The sequence below is a fragment of the Culex pipiens genome, chromosome 3, assembly GCF_016801865.2.
Source record: "Culex pipiens pallens isolate TS chromosome 3, TS_CPP_V2, whole genome shotgun sequence".
Lineage (NCBI taxonomy): Eukaryota > Metazoa > Arthropoda > Insecta > Diptera > Culicidae > Culex > Culex pipiens.
In genome coordinates, this window is record NC_068939.1 from 77,475,173 (window position 1) to 77,497,519 (window position 22,347).

The 22,347-nt window shown below is 39.0% G+C and overlaps 2 protein-coding genes and 5 non-coding genes across 7 annotated transcripts; 2 read left to right on the top strand and 5 right to left on the bottom strand.

The window, feature by feature from the left end:
* Nucleotides 1-2,253: 2,253 nt before the first annotated feature.
* On the bottom strand, nt 2,254-3,503 carry LOC120427235 (uncharacterized). The gene has a single exon (XM_039592099.2). The coding sequence runs from the start codon at nt 3,501-3,503 to the stop codon at nt 3,333-3,335; it is 171 nt and encodes a 56-aa protein (XP_039448033.1). The 3' UTR covers nt 2,254-3,332.
* An 11-nt stretch (nt 3,504-3,514) lies between these two features.
* Nucleotides 3,515-18,618, bottom strand: LOC120427234 (uncharacterized). The gene is made up of 4 exons (XM_039592098.2): nt 18,482-18,618; nt 16,135-16,512; nt 10,157-10,257; nt 3,515-3,688 (listed from the first exon to the last, which is right to left on the bottom strand). The coding sequence occupies exons 2-4, from the start codon at nt 16,322-16,324 to the stop codon at nt 3,536-3,538; spliced, it is 444 nt and encodes a 147-aa protein (XP_039448032.1). The 5' UTR covers nt 16,325-16,512; nt 18,482-18,618; the 3' UTR covers nt 3,515-3,535.
* Nucleotides 16,667-16,739, top strand: Trnak-cuu (transfer RNA lysine (anticodon CUU)). The gene has a single exon. It is a non-coding gene; the product is annotated as a tRNA-Lys (tRNA).
* On the top strand, nt 16,836-16,908 carry Trnaa-agc (transfer RNA alanine (anticodon AGC)). The gene has a single exon. It is a non-coding gene; the product is annotated as a tRNA-Ala (tRNA).
* On the bottom strand, nt 16,996-17,068 carry Trnaa-agc (transfer RNA alanine (anticodon AGC)). The gene has a single exon. It is a non-coding gene; the product is annotated as a tRNA-Ala (tRNA).
* Trnak-cuu (transfer RNA lysine (anticodon CUU)) lies at nt 17,168-17,240 on the bottom strand. Its single transcript has one exon. It is a non-coding gene; the product is annotated as a tRNA-Lys (tRNA).
* Trnap-ugg (transfer RNA proline (anticodon UGG)) lies at nt 17,825-17,896 on the bottom strand. Its single transcript has one exon. It is a non-coding gene; the product is annotated as a tRNA-Pro (tRNA).
* Nucleotides 18,619-22,347: the final 3,729 nt, after the last annotated feature.

Sequence of the window (22,347 nt, forward strand, 5' to 3'; positions counted from 1 at the left end):
ATTGATTTGAGGTTCCGTTGTTGTTTGATTACCTTCGTAATAGCTCCTTATAAACATTGAACGAACTTTTTCAAACAATCTAACTTTCGAGAAAGCTTATTGAGGAAACTCGAAATAAACAACATATGCGTGGTTTTTTCAATAAATTTACATTTTTGCTCATAATTCGAGAAATACAATGAATTCAAACGTGGTTTTCGGTGTGGTGGTGTTATTTGACGTCTTTTATAAGAACCTTGCCTTACAGTCGGTTTAAATCCATTCTAAAGCCCAAAACCAAGGGTGGCCCATTCTGCCCCCTGCCCTTATCATTATTTGCATCATCAAAAAATTAAAATGAAGCATGAAAATTAAAACTGTGAGCCATGAATTATTAGTTTCCAAAATATCTAAGTACTGGTGGGGGGGGGGGGGTTCAGTTGTTTTACAATCATTGAGTTCCAAAATTTCTAAATACTTACGAAAATTATATTTTTGTGAAAAAATGCGGTGCTGGACATTGTAATTTCATAAAAGTTCAAAATATTTTTAAACGAGTCCAAACATGTTAAATTTGATTTTCAATGCAGAAAAAGGCATTGACGATTGTTCTCAGTTGATTAGGCTGGTACAAATATTTTTAAAAGTTTTTGTCCCCCCCCCCCCCCCCCCCCTTCAGAATTGGCCCGAAAAATCAGGGGGCAAAAAAAATATTTTTACAGTAAACTTCAAAATTTCAATGAAAATTCAAGTACAACCAGCTGAAATCAAATTAAAATACATTCTCCTGCGTTTAAAATCATTTTTAGCATGTTTGGGTTTATTAAAAAATCTTAAGATTTTTAGAAAATTTTTGATGCAAAATCTTTTTTTTCGATGCAATTTTTGTTTTTGTGAGATCTTAGATTTTTTGAAACCTAATGATTGCAAAACAACTGAACTAGTGTAAAATGCATTTTAAGACCCTTTTTTCATTTAAATGTGAAAATTATGGCTTGTTATTTAAATTTTTATATTTTTAATTTTTTTTGCCCCCCCCCCCCCCCCTTGACCTCGGCCAGGGCCGAGGGACAAAAACTTTTTTAAATATTTGCATCGGCCGTAGACTTCTATGTCCATTGAAATTTTGACATTTTTTTGAAAACATATTTTTTTGCCGCCTGATTTTTCGGACCAATTTTGAAGGGGGGGGGGGGGACATAAACTTTGCAAAATATTTGCAACGGCCTAAAGGATTTTGCGGTGCTGTACACTACAATCAATAAAAAAAAATCACATAATTTTAAACCAGCTTAAACATGCTAAATATGATTACACTTGACCAAAATGGGGGTGCTGACATAAATTTCCAAAAATATTTGCGAGGGCCTTATTGTACTTTCCTGTAATAATATTTGAATATAGAATTAGACATTTTTCGAACAAATCTCTGCTTTTATTTTGTGTAATTTTAACAGCAAATCTTGGAAATAACAAGTCCTGACCTCCTGACAACTTGAACTTTTCCAGATATTTCCACCTGCTCGGGATAATAGGTTTTGTTGTGCTATCTTGTCGTACGTCGCTTTTTGACGTTCCGAAAAAAACGCGTGATAACGTTTGACCTTGAATAAACAATTACGAAAGCACGCAATGTAAACAATTACAAACACGTTTTGTTTGGTTGACACACTCAACCCCCGGTGGTTGGTCACTTTTTCGTTTGACACTTTGTTAGTTTGTACCCCGTTGGTTGGTCGAAGTAAAACTAGAAAGTGACGAATTGTCACTTTTTACACGACGCCCACGCACACTATCAAAACAAACGTTTGAAAGTGTGTGTAAACTCCGTGAAAAAGGGGTGTCAAACTAAAAAGTGGGTTCGTTTGACAAAAGTTGGTGTCAAACCATCGGGGTTTGAGTGTATCTCAGGATTAAAATCAAATTTTGTGGATCTGTGAAGATCAAAAGGTGGGGCATTGTCAGCTGCACAAAATGGCGTTCTTAACTCAATTTGGCCCAAAATGCACGTACGACAAGTTAGCACGATGACGACGAAATGTTTGATGCCATTTTAACTTACCTTTCCCAGTCGCTTATGTCGTCCATCATAGTTGAAACAACACAGCACACCTGACACCATTTAAATTGATTTTTATTGCATGTCATCGCTAGGGTCAGTTCAATTGACGCCTTGTTTTTTTTATGACTTCCGGGCCACAATTGGGCTGTTGGGCTCGTCCCAATTCAAACGTCGTTTCGAAGCGCAAACAAATCATTAAAAAACGAAACGCACTCATTAAGATTATTGCATTTTATTTATCATTCCGACGGTTTGTGTGTACATTGCTTTTAAAATTTTAATTCGCTTATAACTTATGCAGGTTGATATGATTTTCATTCGGTTGAAAATTAACGAATTCCTCTGCTTTATAGTGGTGGATGTGTGCGTAATCTATATATTGTTTTTTTTTAAATAATTAAAATTTTCGCACCTCCCATTAATGAAAGGGCTGCTTTATTTTTCACGAATTCAAAAGTTAACGAGGAGAACCGTAATTAAAAATATGACAAGGAAGAGAGGTGGCAAATTGCCAACTATGAATTACAACATTGTTTTTATTTGTTATTGACGATTGTTGGAATGACTTTTATTGCTAGGACGGAATCTTTTACGACTATAATTCGATCTTAACTCTAGTAAAATAAATGTTCGCTTTTGAGAAAAAGATTTTACCTAAAAGTGCAGTTCTTTTACGCGTACTCGAAAAGCAAGTACTGAACATTGGATGGAATCAGTTTCGATTAAAAGATCTCTTAAATTTAGTATTAGATTGGGGGATTTTTTTGGGAAGGGAAAAGGAAGCTGTTTGCCCAGCCGGAAATGAAGTAACAAACTTTTTTTCCTACTCTTTGCTTCCTAATTTCGATTTAGTCTCTGGCAGAAGCAGAAGGATGAGGAGGTTACTTTTTTTTGTGGCTCGCTTAAAAATCTGTGGACAAGACGAGGGTAAAACGAAAAAAAGGACTGAAATTGATGAGAGAAGAGAAACTGATTGAGACTCTTTGATTGCGGAGGATGGCGGGACACATCCGGTTTGGGCGAACCCTTCGAGATTATCGCGATGAGCCTTTTTTGTGTGCTGTTGAGGCTGTCTGCAGTTCATTTCTTAGTACGAAGAGCTTGTCGAGGGACTGTTTTTGTTTGGAATGTGTTAAAAGTTGAGTTGGAATAGATACGAATCTGCTACAAACTAAGTGAGAGGAAGTTACTAAACTTTAAGACATTTGGCTTTCAATCCGTCGTCCTCTTCTTGTAAAAATATCTATATAAAAAAAATCTTGTACAAAAACAAACCATAAAAATCTCCCCCTCAAGCATAGCTGACCTTCTGGTCGTAGGTTTGGTCCCGCAAGTCCTGATCGTCCGGCAGGGCATGGTGGCGCAACCCGACCCGGCCGCCACACCTCAGAATCAAGATGATGACAAGCACGATGAACATGGCGACCATGGCCACGGCCGGATACAGCACGATGAAGGCCATTTTTGAAGAAAAAAAGAACTCTGGTTTAGCTTCTAGATGTCACTTTCGCGCTTGTGAAGCTCGACGTACTCCTCCGGATAACCTCCGCTGCGGCCACCACTAGATCCGTACGGTGGCTGGGGGTAGTACTGTTGTTGAGGGCGGTGGTGCGAGACGGTGTACTCGACCGGACGCTCAATATCGGGCTGGAAGGAAAAAAAGGAACATTGTATAAGGGAATTGTTAGTTGGGCAAAAATCAATTTTATTAAATAATTAAGACTGGAAGTGCATGAATTATGAGAAAATTTAATTCATGAGCAATTCTCTACCAAAACCGGAAATGGATTTTATTTGAATTTTTTTATTTGGCTCAAACTTCGCGGGGGCCTTCCCTATGACCAAATAAGCTATTTTGTGTCATTGGTTCACACATACAAGTCTCCATACAATTTTGGCTGCTGTCCATACGAAAATGGTACGTAAATATTCAAACAGCTGTAACTTTTTTTTTTCAATTTCAATTCGGTTTTATTGGTGAATAATCAAGATACAATGAGTTATTTTGAAGTGCATAACAGAGTTTTGGAGTTCCTTACAGCTGTGTGTTGCATCATAATCCATTTAGGAACAATTATTTCTTTAACTAAGGCACTAGCAAGAGTAAGAAAAAACTATAAAAAAACTTACAGAAATTGCAAAGGAAAGGGGATAGAGGAAGAGAAAGCTTAATACTAGATCACAGAAAATTTATCCTTTGTAGATGTGTTTGATCATCAGTTCCCCAAGGGCCAGGAATTGTTCTGCCTTGTTCCGGCAGCTCCGAAACCGCGTCATCATCTCCCCCGCGAGAGCAAAGAACTCCGGCAGGGTGAAGAGATCTTCCCCGGTGACTTCTTGCTGGGCCGTACTGCCGCTACCGGCAGCGACCACGCTGGCGAACGAACGCCCCCAACCAGGAGGGAACGCTGAGTTTTCCGCTGGAACCGTACGCTGTCCAGCTGCAGGAACGGCTGCGCTCGTACTTCGCTGAGGAGGGTGGGACGCTTTCTTCTTCCTCTTTTCCTGCTCCTCGAGGTAGGCCTTGCGCGCGACGCATCCGCGGTAATTGCCGGTATGGTTGCCGTCACAGTTCGCGCACTTTATGCGCGGCTTGGTTTGTTCTGCCTTGTCCCCCAAGTCCGCCTTTCGTGGCAGTGCGCACGCCTCCGAGAGGTGTGACTCACCGCACTTCACGCAGCGGGGCCGGAGGTTGCAGTTCCGCGAGCCGTGGCCGAATTTCTGGCAACGGTGGCATTGCGCTACGTCCGTCGGGTTCTTGGTGTAAAACCGCCAGTTTACCCAAAAACCGTCCAACGTTTTAGTCCGCCGCAGGTCTTGGATCTTGACGGTGCCGCGGTCGAAGTACAACAGGTACAGTGTGTGTGTACCTGTTACCGTTGTCTTGCGCGAGAGCACTTTAATCTCCCGCGGTTTTATTCCGGCGTCCGAAAGGTGACCCTTCAGGTCGGAGATCGGACGGTCTTGATAACCCTGCAAGACAACCTTAACAGGGGGCTTCTCGGGGTTGAATGTGTAGAAGTTGAAGTTGCTACGCTTCAATTCTTCAAACACCAGGTCGAAATTATTTTTGGTCAGTGTGATCACTTGCACTGCCGACTTACCGATTTTCAGACAATATCCGAGGCCTTCCAGCAACTCGTCAACATCGTCCGCTAACGTGTCCAAAACAAAAATTGGAGGTGGTCTACGTTCCGCTGGAGAGTTGTTCTTTTTTGACGTCGGCACTTTTTTCCGTGCACGACCATCATCGTCGTCGTCGTCGTCGGTAGTGCTGCTATCGTCAGAGTTGTTATTTTCTTCGTCGTCGCTCAGCATCTCGTCGCCATCGTGCTAACTTGTCGTACGTGCATTTTGGGCCAAATTCAGTTAAGAACGCCATTTTGTGCAGCTCACAATTCCTCACCTTTTGACCTTCACAGATCCCCAAAATTCGATTTCAATCCTGAGATATTCAACAAAAACCGAAAAAACTCCGTGCATTTTTGTCACTTTACATATGAAAGTAGTTTCAATCTTGTCGTGCTATCTTGTCACTCCATGAAAATTGATGTAAGTGCGACAAAAGGCCAAAAGGATTTCAGGCCAGGAAAGTCAGGATGCGTTTGTCGCACGTACAAGCTAGACTACCGTAAACATTTGTAATTATAACTCGGGACTACAGCAACCAACTTCAACCAAACTTTGGGACAATGCACAGAATGGTGAGCCAAACAAAACGTGTTTGTTATTGTTTACATTGCGTGCTTTCGTTTTTGAATACTCAAGGTCAAACATTAAAACGCGTTTTTCTCGGAACGTCAAAATGGCGGGTGCGACAAGATAGCACGACGACGTCGATCTGGAACTCGTTCCTGATGGGGATGTTGATGTGCCACTGGTCGTGGCACCGGAAGTACCGGAACGGGTTCGCACTGGTGATCTTGGGACATATCCAGGATGTAGTAACTTTTTGTCGATGCCTTCAGCGCTGACGCTCCCCTGCGCGATGGCGGCCGACACGGCGTTGGTTTGTTTACCTTTTTGCACACGGCCGGTAGACGAACTTCGCGGGTTTTTCGAGGCCGCACTCGAACTGCCACGGTCACGGCCGGCCTTTGGCATGCTGGAGAAGCAAACTCGCGGGTAACCACAATCAATTACGGCGAAAAAAATCGGAAAAACGATGGAGCACTGAGCACTAGCTGCATGCTCTCGTGCGTACACGGAGGGAGCTGTAGCTGTAACTTTTGAGTGAATTTTCTGATCAATTTGGTGTCTTCGGCAAAGTTGTAGGAATTGTTGAGGACTATTGAGAAAAAAATAGGTACACGGAAAAAAAATTGCAGATTTTTCAATCTTTTTTTTTTCACTGGATCTCAATTTCCCAAAATACGTATTTTTTTTTATTTTCGAGATTTTTTTACATGGTTTAGGGGGTAAAAATCCTCCTGAGCCATAGAGAAACATGATCAAAAATCTGTCGCTGAGTTATGAATTTTTGAAAAAATAGTGATTTTTGGAAAAAAAAATCAAAATATCATGCAAAAACAAATTTATCGTATTTTTTAAATGTAAAATTGAATTTTCAATCGAAAAGTACTCAACGGATTTTTTGATAAATGGCTCTGTTTTCAAGATATAGCCACCAAAAGTTTGATTTTAGCGAAATATTTGCAGTTTTTCGATTTTTAAAAATAGTGACCATGAGTGACCATTTCTAAAAATATTTTGTTTTAAGTTCAGAAAAGTTTGCTATAAAATTGTCTACGAGACATTGAAGATTGGACCTCGGGTTGCTGAGATAGAACCGCTTTAAGAAAAAGAAACATGAAAATTGAAATTTTCTAAGTCTCACCAAAACAACTCACCATTTTCTAATGTCGATATCTCAGCAACTAAAGGTCCGATTTTCAATGTTAAAACATAAAACATTCGTGAAATTTTCCGATTTTTTCGAAAAAAAAATTGAAAATTTTTAAATCAAGACTAACATTTTAAAAGGACCAAACATTGAATATTACGCCCATTTAAAATGCTAGTCTTCCCAATGACCAAAAAAGCCATTTTGTGTCATTGGTTCACCCATACAAGTGTAAATTTGGCAGCTGTCCATTAGGGTGCCCAGAATATGGGACTTTTTTTCAAAACCTCGCTCCACTAGCTGAATATTGTTCCTTGTCCTATTTTAGGACTCTGGGCCAAATATGAGCAAAATCGGTCATCATTTACCCATTGATACTCGGAGGTGAAGTTTGCATGGGAAAAATCGAAAAAAATGTATGGAGATCCCAAGTTTCTTACGGTTTGGTCTGCACGGTGCGTTTCTTCCATCCAAATATTCCCAAAAGTGACATTTTTTTGAATATTTAATGCTCTACAACTTTGTAGAACATACCAAAACTGTAAAACCCGATCCTGAAAAGTTATTAGCGATTTAAAAAAGTCATTTTTGCATGAAAACATTTTTTTCACCAACTTTAGGCTCGGGTATCAATGGGTTAATCTCATCCAATGTCGCTCAAAATTTACACAGATGCTTAAAATAACCCAAAAAACCGTTTTCCGCTTGTGGAGCAGGGGGTAATTTTTTCTGGGCACCCTACAGTACACCCATACAATTCAGCCAAGTTTGAGACGGCCTACTATGCATACTCAGATGTTTTTTTTTTCCACCTTGTTTATATTGTACGATCAGTTCCTAGCTGGACTCGGTCGCTGGAAACGACCGGCGACTCAACGACCGACGAAATAGAGCTTTATGACGTTTCGCGTACACACACTAGTGCACCATTTGATTTTGCTGGCCGGACAAAATTTAACCTCACTTTTTTTCGTGTACGTAACGCAATACATGCGCACGTAAATAACTCTATAGGCGGCGGGCCAGAAGCGGGCATAAAAATGTCAAAATCTCTTCCCCCATTACTTCGTCTCACCATCCAGCTGCAGCTTTGTTGACATACAAATGGAGCACGCGGTCGCATGATGGCGGCATCGAGCCAGAATTAGGGGTGATCATGTGATTGAAAATGAAAGTTTTTTCAAGAAAAATAATATATTTCCGAACGAATAAAAAAATTGCGAGCATGTTCAAACAATTATTCCTGATGTCGGAGAAGTGATAAAAAAACAGAATTTTAATCCATAATTTTTTCTACAAATTGATTTTTTTCACTCCAACTAGGAAGATGCCAGAAAATCCAGCTACGAGCTTAATCACAATAGCAAAGTTCAAAACATATTAAAGTCCTTTGAATTCATTGAAACAAAGTGTTCAAATTCTCCCACAATGATTCCAAAACCCAGACAACCCACGCAGTTTCGCTCTTCCTCCGCCCAAAATGATACATTTTTAATGGCTGATGGACAGATCAATTTTGTTGACCTCGCGGCTGCCGCCGTCACCACCCCCTTCACGAAAGTCGAAAAGGCCACCACCAGCCGGGGGCCAAATTTTGACAAAACACATCCTGTTTTTGGGGCGGATCCTCACAGTCAAACGCACGCAAATTGCGGTCGCATCCCGACAGAGCGTAGAAATTATCGCTTGGCAATCAATTTTGGCACTCTTCCGGGAAGAGCTCGCGGGTTTTCGTGGGAAATTTGTAGGATATTGTTTTGATGTACAATGATTTAGAAATTCTAAAATCAAGATGACGGCCAAAATGGCGGTGACGACAAATTGTGAAAATGGTCTTTTTAATAAAAAGGCGATCAACCACCAAATTTGACTAAAATGGAATCAAACAGTTCGAATTTCAAGTTAAAGTGAGAAAATAAAAAAAATATTATGATTCGATTACCCGAAGTTCCAAAGTAACCTTTGGATAATCGAACTTCATACTTTTTATTGAGGCAAAATTTCAACCAAAATTAAGCTACAACTCAACCATCCTTTTAAATTAATCATTCGTCGAAATCATATTTAATCAGCGTAAATCCCTTTGCATTCAATTCATGATCCAGGGGGACCAATATCCCAAGAACCGCATCCCCCGCCCCCCACGAAAACCAATAATTGCACTTCTGTGCCTGCATGGGATTTACGCAGGTTGCGTTCCGACGGAACCGGAAAGTTCACACACACACACGAGCACATTTACGGAGAACGGACAATATTTGCATTCTGTCCCCGGCGTTCGAAATTGTGGGCGAATATGTGGAGGACCACGTGGGAGTCAGAGGGTGAAGCTTGAACCATCATCATGAAATATTCGTAATAAGTTCGCTTTCATCCCTCCGCATCGCATGATTGTTGGAATGGAGAGCACTTGGTCAGAATGCTCCGCAATCAGTATCAGCAGTCAGTATGTTACAGCGCTTTATTTGCAGTGGCCTGAGTAGGAGTATGAGCGGAGATTACAAACACATGAAATTTGACGCAATATTTTCTGACAAAAAAAATATTGTTTCAACATTCAACTGAAAGTTAAACATTTACTAACGGGCATCCATCATATTCGGAAAAGAAACTTTATTATCATCTTCTTTAAATCCTTCTTAGAACTTTTATATATATATTTTTACGTTAAAAAAGAAGCTACAATTGCAAACAAAATAAATGACCCAAATTTCTAAACATGTCAAAGAAGGAGAAAATTCGAATGTTCATGAATCAAAGCACACCATGACTGAGCATATGTTTATGATGAAAACGAACCAAACACCCCCAGTCAAGCTGGTCCACTGCGGCATTATCGCGAGATCTTTGGTGTGAGGGGGTTGAATGTTTTCCGATGGCTAACTCTCGCACACACAAACCGTGCGTTGTTTATGATTTAAAACAGCTTTGAATAACGTCCAATGGACGGGCGGATCAAATAATTTCACCGGGACAACGGGCCTGAAAGCAATCTCGAGAGAAATCAAATTTATGCCCCCAAAACAAACAGAATACACCCACATTCGTTCAATCTCGTGGGATGATGGAGTACATTTCGGTGGAAATTTTATCGATATTTTTGCTGACAGAGAGCGACCCCGTAAAAATCGTAATGTTTAGCAATAAATTTTGCAGTAACGTGGAATTTGAATTAGAAATGGGGGAATAAGCGTCGAGATAAGCGTGGAGATTTAACGGTGCTTCACGATTGGATTTACTGTAATTCAGTGCAGTAGGGATATTTTACTTACATTCACTGGTTGGAAGGATCGAACGTCCTTCAGTTCGGTGAGGTCCAACGGTGGGTTTTTGTGCGGTGTCACGGACCAGATTGATACTAGCCAACGGTTTCCTGAAAAGTGAAAATTGGAAATTCGTTATTTTTATTTTTTACCTGATTTTTTAAAGAACTTATTGACTAAAATTTTTCAAAAGCGTGTCTCTTTTATAATTGAATCTTCTAAACAAAAACTAACCTAATCCACATATGTGGATGGTGCCTTCCTCACTTCTTACCAACATTTGGTGATATTATGGGTTTGGACACAAATTCTATCTATCTTCTATATGTATACAAAATTTCGACGGTTTTGTTCGAACGCCAATCAATTCAACACGGAACGTCCGATCGAGGTGCTCTTTGTTGCGTTGGGTTCGTATGGTAAGTTCGTGAGTGCCAAAAAGTTACAACTTTGGCCACTCTGGAACCGATTCCGGAAAATTTGCAGATTGTATGGGAAAGGTTAAAATCAAGTTTTGATCACAGGAGGCTGAATAAGCAAAAAAGTCAAAAACGTCAACAAACGAAAAAAGGCAGAACGAACTTTGTCAGGTAAGGTTTGTTTCTCAATAAAGAAATACACAAATGTCACTTAAGCGGTCATAACTTGAGACTGAGCGTTGTCAGATCTTCAATGTTTTGGACTCATTAGAAAGGTCTTTTGATTACCGTACCAACGATCGGGCGGAAGATGAATCCGAACATAGTTTACATGCATTTAAGTGAGATCTGGCATCAAAAAAGTACATAAATATCACTTAAGTGGTCTTAACTTGAGACAGGGTTGCCAGATCTTCAATGTATTGGACTCATTGGAAAGGTCTTTCGATTATCTACCCAACGATGGGTTTACATACATTTAAGTGAGATCCGGCATCAACAAAGTACATAAATATCACTTAAGTGGTCATAACTTGAGACAGGGTTGCCAGATCTTCAATGTATTGGACTCATTGGAAAGGTATTTTGATGACCTACCCAACGATGGGTTGGATGATGGATCCGGACATAGTTTACATACATTTAAGTGAGATCCGGCATCAAAAAAGTACATAAATATCACTTAAGTGGTCATAACTTGAGACAGGGTTGCCAGATCTTCAATGTATTGGACTCATTGGAAAGGTATTTTGATGACCTACCCAACGATGGGTTGGATGATGGATCCGGACATAGTTTACATACATTTAAGTGAGATCCGGCACCAAAAAAGTACATAAATTTCACTTAAGTGATCATAACTTGAGGCAGGGTTGTCAGATCTTCAATGTTTTGGACTCATTAGAAAGGTCTTTCGATTATCTACCCAACGATGGGTTGGATGATGGATCCGGACATAGTTTACATACATTTAAGTGAGATCCGGCATCTAAAAAGTACATAAATATCTCTTAAGTGGCCATAACTTGAGACAGGAATGCCAGATCTTCAATGTATTGGACTCATTGGAAAGGTATTTTGATGACCTACCCAACGATGGGTTAGATGATGGATCCGGACATAGTTTACATACATTTAAGTGAGATCCGGCATCAAAAAAGTACATAAATATCACAAAAGTGGTCATAACATGAGACAGGGTTGCCAGATCTTCAATGTATTGGACTCATTGGAAAGGTATTTTGATGACCTACCCAACGATGGGTTGGATGATGGATCCGGACATAGTTTACATACATTTAAGTGAGATCCGGCACCAAAAAAGTACATAAATATCACTTAAGTGATCATAACTTGAGACAGGGTTGCCAGATCTTCAATGTATTGGACTCATTGGAAAGGTCTTTCGATTATCTACCCAACAATGGGTTGGATGATGGATCCGGACATAGTTTACATACATTTAAGTGAGATCCGGCACCAAAAAAGTACATAAATATTACTTAAGTGGTCATAACTTGAGACAGGGTTGCCAGATCTTCAATGTATTGGACTCATTGGAAAGGTCTTTTGATGACCTACCCAACGATGGGTTAGATGATGGATCCGGACATAGTTTACATACATTTAAGTGAGATCCGGCATCAAAAAAGTACATAAATATCACAAAAGTGGTCATAACTTGAGACAGGGTTGCCAGATCTTCAATGTATTGGACTCATTGGAATGGTATTTTGATGACCTACCCAACGATGGGTTGGATGATGGATCCGGGCATAGTTTACATACATTTAAGTGAGATCCGGCATCTAAAAAGTACATGAATATCACTTAAGTTATCATAACTTGAGACAGGGTTGCCAGAACTTCAATGTTTTGGACTCGATGGAAAGGTCTTTTGATAACCTAACCAACGATGGGTCGGGTGATGGGTCTGGATATAGTTTACATGCATTTATGTGAGATCCGATTCGCAACTCTGACACTTTTTTATACATAACTTTTGAACTACTTATCGGATCTTCAAACAATTCAATAGTGCAGTATGGGGCACCAAACCGGATCGAATGCAACTTATTTGACTCAAATTGGATCAGCCAGTGCCGAGAAAACTTGGCAAGAATTTTGAGCACCAAGGTGAATACGCACACACATACACACACACACACAGACATTTGTTCAGTTTTCGATTCTGAGTCGATAGGTATACATGAATATAGGTCTACGAGCTGTTTTTCAAAAGTTCATTTTTCGAGCAGGATTATAGCTTTACCTCAGTGAGGAAGGCAAAAAGAGCGAGTTGTGGCGCTATAACCACGGCAAATAGTGTCCAGGGCATTTGTGGAAATAGAGTGTCCCATCCTTGAGGGTCCCGGAGCACCAAAACTTCTTAGCTGGTGGCTCCCAACGATTTATTGCTCTTACAAACAAGACGTGAGCGGGGGATCCCCACGTTTCTTCCTCCTGTCGATTCAGAAATGTGTTGTTGTTTGAACATTCATGCTCAAACTCAATCCAATTCAACGAATCATCTTTGCGGTAAACTTTACGCAGTTGGCCTGGCCGTTTTAAAGTTTGTGATGTTTCAAAGCAATTTATTGCATTGGGGCACTGCAATTGTTAATAATGACAAGAAGAGTGCTAGGCGTTAATCAACCTTAGGCATTTTCCAGGATGCCCTCGAAAGACTGGCTGCGATAGGGTTAGATTAGATTAGATTAGATTAGATTAGATTAGATTAGATTAGATCTTCTAAACAAAAAACTAAACAAATTGACTTCCAGAACTAAGTTTGCATTTAATGCAACCCATGATTGTGACAATTGAAATCGTATGTTACCAACACTTTACGAGCGAGTCCACGAACAGGGCATATCCCTTTATATGGGACGTCGTTTGGACCTTAACAATCTGCCTGACATTTTCAGGAGTTGTTTGCACGTATAAAACTAGCATCTGACCAAAATATGAGCACTCTAAGTCAACGGCGAGTGGGGCAAATCAGGACACAAAGTTTTATGGTTAAAATTTGACAAAAATCTGAAAAAGGTTGTTGCTTAGGCAAAATTCAATTTGGACTACCAGCTGAGGCTGAGAACGCTTTGGGTAAGGCAGTTTAACGTATTAAATAGACACTTTCTCTTTAAGTATTTTTTTGGTTATAAATTTTTGCTTGGGGGACCATTAAGATCAAATTTTCCGATGATAATTTTATCATATTCGTATTTTTGAGACAATTTCACAATACAAATATGCAAAGATAAAAAAATAAGAAGTTATCTTTTTCTGGTGACATCTTGTATCCTTAGAAACGATCTTGATTTTTAATAAATCTCGGATTAGTTTTCAAAAAACTGTAAGAGCCATTGGTAAACAAAGTCCTTTTTGCATCGGTATTTGACCTATTTACGAAAAACCAATATCGAAAATGCTTGAGATTGTTCATCTACACGTCCTTCAAGTATCTCAAACTAAATAAAAATGAAATTCATTTTCCGTTGATCTATTAATCATGAAAAAATCATATGTTGGCCTTCAATATAAAATAGGAAAAAAAAAATCTTTTTTAGACCTGGTCAAATGTTATGTTTACAAGCGGTCAGAGCAAATTTTATGGAAAATTGGACGAGCCTTCCGGTAAAAATATTCCAACCCAGGTCTTTTGTGGTCTCTATTGCAAGTTTCTGCTCGAACCTTGGAGTCCGAAGGCTTGAATGGGCTTGAGAGCACCCAAATCTGGTAAAAATAAAAACGTAAAAATATTAACGAGACTGAAAAATCATGTCTGTCATATAGAAATGGTCAAAACCCACAAAACTATGACCCAACCCTAATACAGTCCAATCTCGATTATCCGAAGCTCCGATTATCCGAAGTTTCGATTATCCAAAGTTCGATTATCCGAAGGTTTGTATGGGACTTTTTTTGTTTTAAACGTCAAATTCGAGTTCTGCGATCCCATTTTAGTCAAATTTGAATAGTTGACTGCCTATTAAATAATGAAATGCATTTTTTCAATATTTCGTCACCGCCATATTGGCCGCCATCTTGGATTGAAAAAAATTCTAAATCACTTCACCGTAGTTTAAGGGTCATACTATTGTCCGTTTCTCTCAAAGGTACACGCCACGCGGCATTTCAGAATGTGCTGCAGACACTGTTCCCAGCAATTTTCTGCATTTTTGGTTAAATACAAAACATACCCGGCAACAATGCCATGCAATTCAAAGAAGAAGATCAACCAAACCAAAACGCGCAGATTTGCCGCGCAGGATTTGACAGCGCGCATTTGCCAAAAGTGCGGCGCGTCGTTTCGAGACTGGTATGCCGCGTGTCTTTTTCGGGAATACGCGCAATAATAATGCTCACCAATCAAAAATTAGACAGCAAAAAAAAAATAATTTCTTGATTCATGAAGTGAAAGTTTTCCGAGGCCTTCGGATAATCGAGTCTGGACTGTACTTCATTTTTTTTTTGGGAATCGAATCCCGAGATCGGTTTTAGAAAATTTTGATGGTCAGACTACTTTGAAAAAAAAAATCAGTTTTATTAAATGATTATTGTTTTTTAGAAAATTTGCTCTATCCTGCATTTTCCATGAGCTTTTTTGTAACATCTTCGACTATTTCCATAAACAATTTAAACAAAACGAAAACGTGCGCTCACTTGAAATTTGACTTTTAAACTAAAAAGAAAAAAATATATGATAGAAGTGGCATTTATTTTTCTCAGTGAATTTTCAGAAAGCCCGTCAAATTGCCTACAAGTTTGTCTTAGATCACTTTTTAATACGCTGCAACGGCAATATTTAAATAACGAAATACAAAGCTATTTTGAAAGCATGCACCCGTCTAAAATTTCATTCCCGAGTGAAACTGGCTCCATATACGCTAGAATGGCTTATATGAGCTTAGGACAACATGCCTACAAAGTTTCATTGAAATCGAGAGGGTCGAGTAAAAAGTAAAAAGAAATTGCTGTTCTACAAAAAACACGAGAAAAACCATTTTCTGAATCAAGAGATTTAATGTTTTTCAAACACAAAAATTGTTCCAAAATAGGGGAAATATACCCATTTTAATCACTCTTAGCCGTTCGAGAAATTCTCATCACTTTTGCCGTTTTCCGCTATTAAATCAACATTTTCAGATGTATCAACAATGGAGAGTTGCTTGTTCACTTTTATTTAAGCTATTTATTACTTTGGAACATTCAAAAACACTTTATGAAAGCTGTAATTCATGATCAAAGTGCTGATAGGCCGATAATAGAAATAGGCTGAAAAAGGGAATACTTTTCAGAGCCTCAAGGGTGGTCTAAGATTTTTGTTCGAGTGACCTTATTGGCGTTTCTTGGAAAAGTGAGAGGGCTTACACTTTTAATTCAAATAAGATTTTTCACACTTTTTGCGATCCTAAAAATAAATCTATTTACCTGAAACGGCAACATTTCTTGTAAGAACAGTTTTCATAAATTCTACAACATTCTTTCCAACTAGACTACCAGTAATTAGCACCCATTCAACAGATTACTCAATTCACTTTAACCCATCCACCAAATCTCTCTTACCTGTGTGCCGGTCCTTCCAGTAGCCGCGGTGCCGCGAGCAGCAGCAGCAGATGACGTTCAGCAGAAAGATGAACACGCCGAGCGCGGTGCAGACGGCGATGGTCGCGTAGAACGGGTTAAAGTTCCCGTAGATGTGCCCTTTGAAGTACGGATTGTCGAGATAGGCCGTGCGCTCATCTATCGTTGACATGGTACACCATTGGCGGCCTCGATGGGGAGGGGGCTCCTAATCCGGGCAGGGAGGGGAGGGGTGCTCTATTTGCGGTCAGGCTCGGAAATTGGCCAATTTGTTGCCACACAGTGCTGCTGCGACATCCGGCGGTTGTGAGTCTCGGCGATGCACTTCGGGACCTGTCCGATTAAATCTGCAATTGTGTACTTTGTGGCCAGAATCAATTAATTATTCACGCGGATAAGCGTCACCGGATTGGTGCGATGAGACGGATGTTGCGAAATTTAATTAAAATCAGAAGCTTTTTTTTTGGGTTTCGTTGAATTCCGTGTGATTTCGGGAAAATTGGTGTTCAACAGTGCCCGGCTAGCTCAGTCGGTAGAGCATGAGACTCTTAATCTCAGGGTCGTGGGTTCGAGCCCCACGTTGGGCGGCGATCTTTTTGTGGTAGGGATCTACCATCGATATTCTTCACTGTTATATCAGATAGATATGATATAGATTGTCTGAATTGGACTGAGCTCATGAAGGGGATGTAGCTCAGATGGTAGAGCGCTCGCTTAGCATGTGAGAGGTACGGGGATCGATGCCCCGCATCTCCAAAACTATATTTTGACTTCTTTTTGTGGAATTACTTTTTCACGACTTTTCAGCTAGGGCAGCAATCAAACTTCTTACAAAAAAGATTATGGAGATGCGGGGCATCGATCCCCGTACCTCTCACATGCTAAGCGAGCGCTCTACCATCTGAGCTACATCCCCTCCTTGAATACACACTCATGTTGGCCAAAGTGTATATCACATCTGTTTGATATTACAGTAAAGATTACCGATGGTAGATCCATACCACAAAAAGATTGCCGCCCAACGTGGGGCTCGAACCCACGACCCTGAGATTAAGAGTCTCATGCTCTACCGACTGAGCTAGCCGGGCGCTTGAGACAATGTTGCTAAAATCCCACCAGACAGCGATAATTTAACGAAATTGCTATCAAATCCAAAGCAAACAACATAACACGTGCCCGAAATTTTCGCTCCTAAATCAACATCTAATAGAAATGAACGATCGAATCATCGCCCGGGTAATCTCGTGAATGTTTACGGGGGCTTCGAGTGCAAAATTTTAGAGAAATTCAGCAAAACAATCTCCCTCCCTATTCTAAATGTCGTGCCAATTCGACAGAAAATTTCCACATCCCTCTCAGTCTCTGGGGGGAAAATGGTTTGTTTACGCCTCGTCGTTCAACTGCTCATGCATGCAAAATAATCTCCCCCCTTCTCTCATTCTCGTCCAAGATTGAAATTCTCCTCAACCATGATGGGATGATTTTCGCTCAAAACCACAGCATTTAATTCCAGGCACGTTTATCGCATCCATCCACTCCGGTTTGGGTTCCGGAGCTGGTTATTTCGATTTAATATTCTAATCCGTTGAAGAAAGTTCCTTCTTTGGAATGCATGGCAGCGGCAATGAATCAAAATAAGCGAAAAATCGTGAATAACAATAAAAAAATATTTGGGCTCAACCGGGATTTGAACCCGGGACCTCTCGCACCCAAAGCGAGAATCATACCCCTAGACCATTGAGCCACCTGCCATTTTCGGGTGAAAGTTGCGCTTTTCATCGTTGCATTTCGTTCCAAAACGTCAACACCACATCACTGGAATGCAAGTGACAGCTCTCGCAGACTACAGATTTGTCAGTATTGGTGCGCTCCAAGTTTATCCAATCCGATTCTGGTACGCACACACTAAGCCGGATACCAAAACTCGTGGGAATCGCTCGTCAAAATACAAGCTCAAGTGACTAAGATCACGTACATTGTAACATGAAAGAAATAAGGGAGTGACTCCTGTTAATTGAGTCAAGTGGATAAGCGTGGTTGGCCTATTTTTGGAATTTCATCAAATTTGGCTTCTTTTATCAACAATCTCAGCAGGCTTTGAATACCAAACTGTCAAATAAAACCGGTTTATCACGTCACTTTGGAGCACATTCCACAGACCGTCTGCCTTCTTCGACCAAATCGCATCAGCGTTGGGTGTGGTACCCCCTTTCATTAGTCGACGATTTTTTAAACATCCAACAACTCAAATCACTAAAAACTCACAAAAACCGCAACACTCTGTCACTTCCGTCACTTTTCACCACAAAACCACCAAAAAAACACTCACCCTTCAAACAAAAAAAAAATCACGAATAACTCATCCAAGCAAGCCGCGCGACTGGGAAATGACGCTCCGCGAAGTTCGTTAACTAAACTGACTTCATTCACCACTCTGGGTCGCCGTCGTCGCGACCGATCAAAGTAGCCAGCACCACCACCACCAACGCGCGCTGTACAACAACAGTGCGTGCGTGTGTAGTGTAAACAACCGCGAAGGTGTGTTGTAGAGTCTGACAGACTGACTCGAACGAACAGGTCACCACCACCGTTGGCGAAGGTGTTCAAAGAAGTTCAAAGAGGACGCACACACACATGCGAGGTGGTCAGTGTTTTTGTTTCAACGGAGTGCATGACGAGAGAAGCTCTGAGTGGTGTGAGTTTGTTTGGACGGTCAAACACGAAGGAACGAGTGGGAAGAAACCGCGGCACTGTAAACAAAGTTTGCGTCAGTTGAGTGTGGTGTCGCGTTGAAAAAGTGAGCAGTTTTGGGTGAAAAGTGATGGTGATTGAAGAAGTTTTGTTCTACACTGTTCAATTCTGTCAACATCTGTCAAATTCTGTCAACATCTGTCAAATTCTGTCAATATCTGTCAAATTCTGTCAATATATCGATGCATGCGTGCTCTTTTGTACAATCATAACAGACATTCCTGCAGGCATAAGGTACAAAAGGGCACAGAAACATAGATCTAACAGTTTCAGTCAAATTCTGTCAAGTTTGTCAACATGCACTGCTCCAGTGTAGTCGTGAACCAATTGTCATCAATTACGTGCCCCTTATACAGTCAGGTTGAACTGGACAGATTATGGCTCACATTAGAATCTGATTGGGTTCTGTCTCTTAACTTTCTCACTTCTTTGCAAAAATTCCCGTTCGGAATTCCATCATTACCTCTCATCAGCCCTGGGGCGACCAAGTCCGTTAGCTAATTATGGGCTTTTCTTCTTCCAATTCTAACAAGAGAAACAGACTTCGCCTAGCTCAAAATGGTTCAGCAGAAACTAGACGATTCAATTTGCACCCCGGTATAATCGGCACTGTTGCTGATTCAGCCCATCCGTACACTGTGTAGCACTATGGAAGCCATAATTACTGCTAACGAGCTTAGGCGCTTTGTTTGAAAATTTTGGTACATTTTTGATTTGATGTGTCGTTTTAGGGAAACTTCTACGGTTCGTTTTTTTTTTTTTTTTTCATTTGAAGTCTAACAAGAATTTGAGGTTGATGTACGAACCGATTTCTTTCAGTGTTCATTTCAACGTTTCCGAATTGTTTGCCTAGCTAAAGGCGTTTCTCATCAACTTTCTAAACTAATTCTTGAAGTTGCAAAGATGCTTTCTGTCGAATTGATTATGACTATAGAGCAATTCTCTACGAAATCGGTCTTTTTTCTTCAATTTTAATTTTGGTATTTTTTAATCCGGCTGAAACTTTTTTGGTGCCTTCGGTATGCCCAAAGAAGCCATTTTGCATCATTAGTTTGTCCATATAATTTTCCATACAAATTCGGCAGCTGTCCATACAAAAATGATGTATGAAAATTCAAAAATCTGTATCTTTTGAAGGAATTTTTTGATCGATTTGGTGTCTTCGGCAAAGTTGTAGGTATGGATACGGACTACACTGGAAAAAATAATACACGGTAAAAAAAAATTTGGTGATTTTTTTATTTAACTTTTTATCACTAAAACTTGATTTACAAAAAAACACTATTTTTAATTTTTTTTATTTTTTGATATGTTTTAGAAGACATAAAATGCCAACTTTTCAGAAATTTCCAGGTTGTGCAAAAAATCACTGACCGAGTTATGAATTTTTTAATCAATACTGATTTTTTCAAAAAATCGAAATTTTGGTCGTAAAAATTTTTCAACTTCATTTTTCGATGTAAAATCAAATTTGCAATCAAAAAGTACTTTACTAAAATTTTGATAAAGTGCACCGTTTTCAAGTTATAGCCATATTTAAGTGACTTTTTTGAAAATAGTCGCAGTTTTTCATTTTTTTAAATTAGTGCACATGTTTGCCCAGTTTTGAAAAAAATATTTTTGAAAAGCTGAGAAAATTCTCTATATTTTGCTTATTCGGACTATGTTGATACGACCTTTAGTTGCTGAGATATTGCAATGCAAAGGTTTAAAAAAAAGGAAAATTGATGTTTTCTAAGTTTCACCCAAACAACCCACCATTTTCTATCGTCAATATCTCAGCAACTAATGGTCCGATTTTCAATGTTAATATATGAAACAATTGTGAAATTTTCCGATCTTTTCGAAAAAAATATTTTTGGAATTTTCAAATCAAGACAAACATTTTAAAAGGGCGTAATATTGAATGTTTGGCCTTTGTGAAATGTTAGTCTTGATTTGAAAATTCCAAAAATATTTTTTTCGAAGAGATCGGAAAATTTCACAAATGTTTCATATATTAACATTGAAAATCGGACCATTAGTTGCTGAGATATTGACGATAGAAAATGGTGGGTTGTTTGGGTGAAACTTAGAAAACATCAATTTTCCTGTTTTTAAACCTTTGCATTGCAATATCTCAGCAACTAAAGGTCGTATCAACAAAGTCCAAATAAGCAAAATATAGAGAATTTTCTCAGCTTTTCAAAAATATTTTTTTCAAAACTGGGCAAACATGTGCACTAATTTAAAAAAATGAAAAACTGCGACTATTTTCAAAAAAGTCACTTAAATATGGCTATAACTTGAAAACGGAGCACTTTATCAAAATTTCAGTAAAGTACTTTTTGATTGCAAATTTGATTTTACATCGAAAAATGAAGTTGAAAAATTTTTACGACCAAAATTTCGATTTTTTGAAAAAATCAGTATTGATTAAAAAATTCATAACTCGGTCAGTGATTTTTTGCACAACCTGGAAATTTCTGAAAAGTTGGCATTTTATGCCTTCTAAAACATATCAAAAAATAAAAAAAATTAAAAATAGTGTTTTTTTGTAAATCAAGTTTTAGTGATAAAAAGTTAAATAAAAAAATCACCAAATTTTTTTTACCGTGTATTATTTTTTTCCAGTGTAGTCCGTATCCATACCTACAACTTTGCCGAAGACACCAAATCGATCAAAAAATTCCTTCAAAAGATACAGATTTTTGAATTTTCATACATCATTTTTGTATGGACAGCTGCCGAATTTGTATGGAAAATTATATGGACAAACTAATGATGCAAAATGGCTTCTTTGGGCATACCGAAGGCACCAAAAAAGTTTCAGTCGGATTAAAAAATACAAAAAAAATCGAATGACCGAAATCCTAGAGAACTGCTCAGCAGAGAGGGGCGGAGGGGTATAGACGCCTAAATAAAAGGGCCTGTAAACCTTAGAAAAACTTACAAAACAATGAATTGATTCAAGAGGATTTATGCTTTGGTAAGTTCGATTCAAGGCTTGGTTGATTAAAATATAACATTAAACTGTTTTATTTACCTAATCAGTGTTTTGACTACATTTCCAGATTGCGGGTCAGAATGAGCTACCATTAAAAAAAGTTATTCCGTTTATTAAATCTTTCAGTGATTCAGTGATTAGAAACGGCTAATCATTTCTATAAGGTTAGTCTTTATTTAGCAAACATTTTAGAAAATAGGGTAACATTTTTGAAACAGTTCTATTTTAAATATATGCCTCAAAATTCCTAAGGGTTGAAATAACCCTTTTGTCTCAAATCAAATAAATTGTCAATATTTTTCACCACGAAAAGGTTGGCTCTTCTTCCAACAAGTGGATTTTATTCAACATTTTCGCAACCAAAACTCTGAAAATATTCAATTACAAGTTATATATGATTTTTTGAACATGGATGATTGTAACTGTTTAAAGATTATTTAAAAATAAATAAAATATAC

What these genes read in the sequence shown, in the direction of transcription:
- LOC120427235 (XM_039592099.2), bottom strand. Translation starts at nt 3,503, where the DNA reads ATGGCCTTCATCGTGCTGTATCCGGCCGTGGCCATGGTCGCCATGTTC.
- LOC120427234 (XM_039592098.2), bottom strand. Translation starts at nt 16,324, where the DNA reads ATGTCAACGATAGATGAGCGCACGGCCTATCTCGACAATCCGTACTTC. An exon ending in CTGGAAGGACCGGCACACAG is followed by an intron (nt 10,258 to 16,134) that starts GTAAGAGAGATT and finishes TTCACTTTTCAG; the next exon opens with GAAACCGTTGGCTAGTATCA. An exon ending in GATCCTTCCAACCAGTGAAT is followed by an intron (nt 3,689 to 10,156) that starts GTAAGTAAAATA and finishes TTTTCCTTCCAG; the next exon opens with CCCGATATTGAGCGTCCGGT.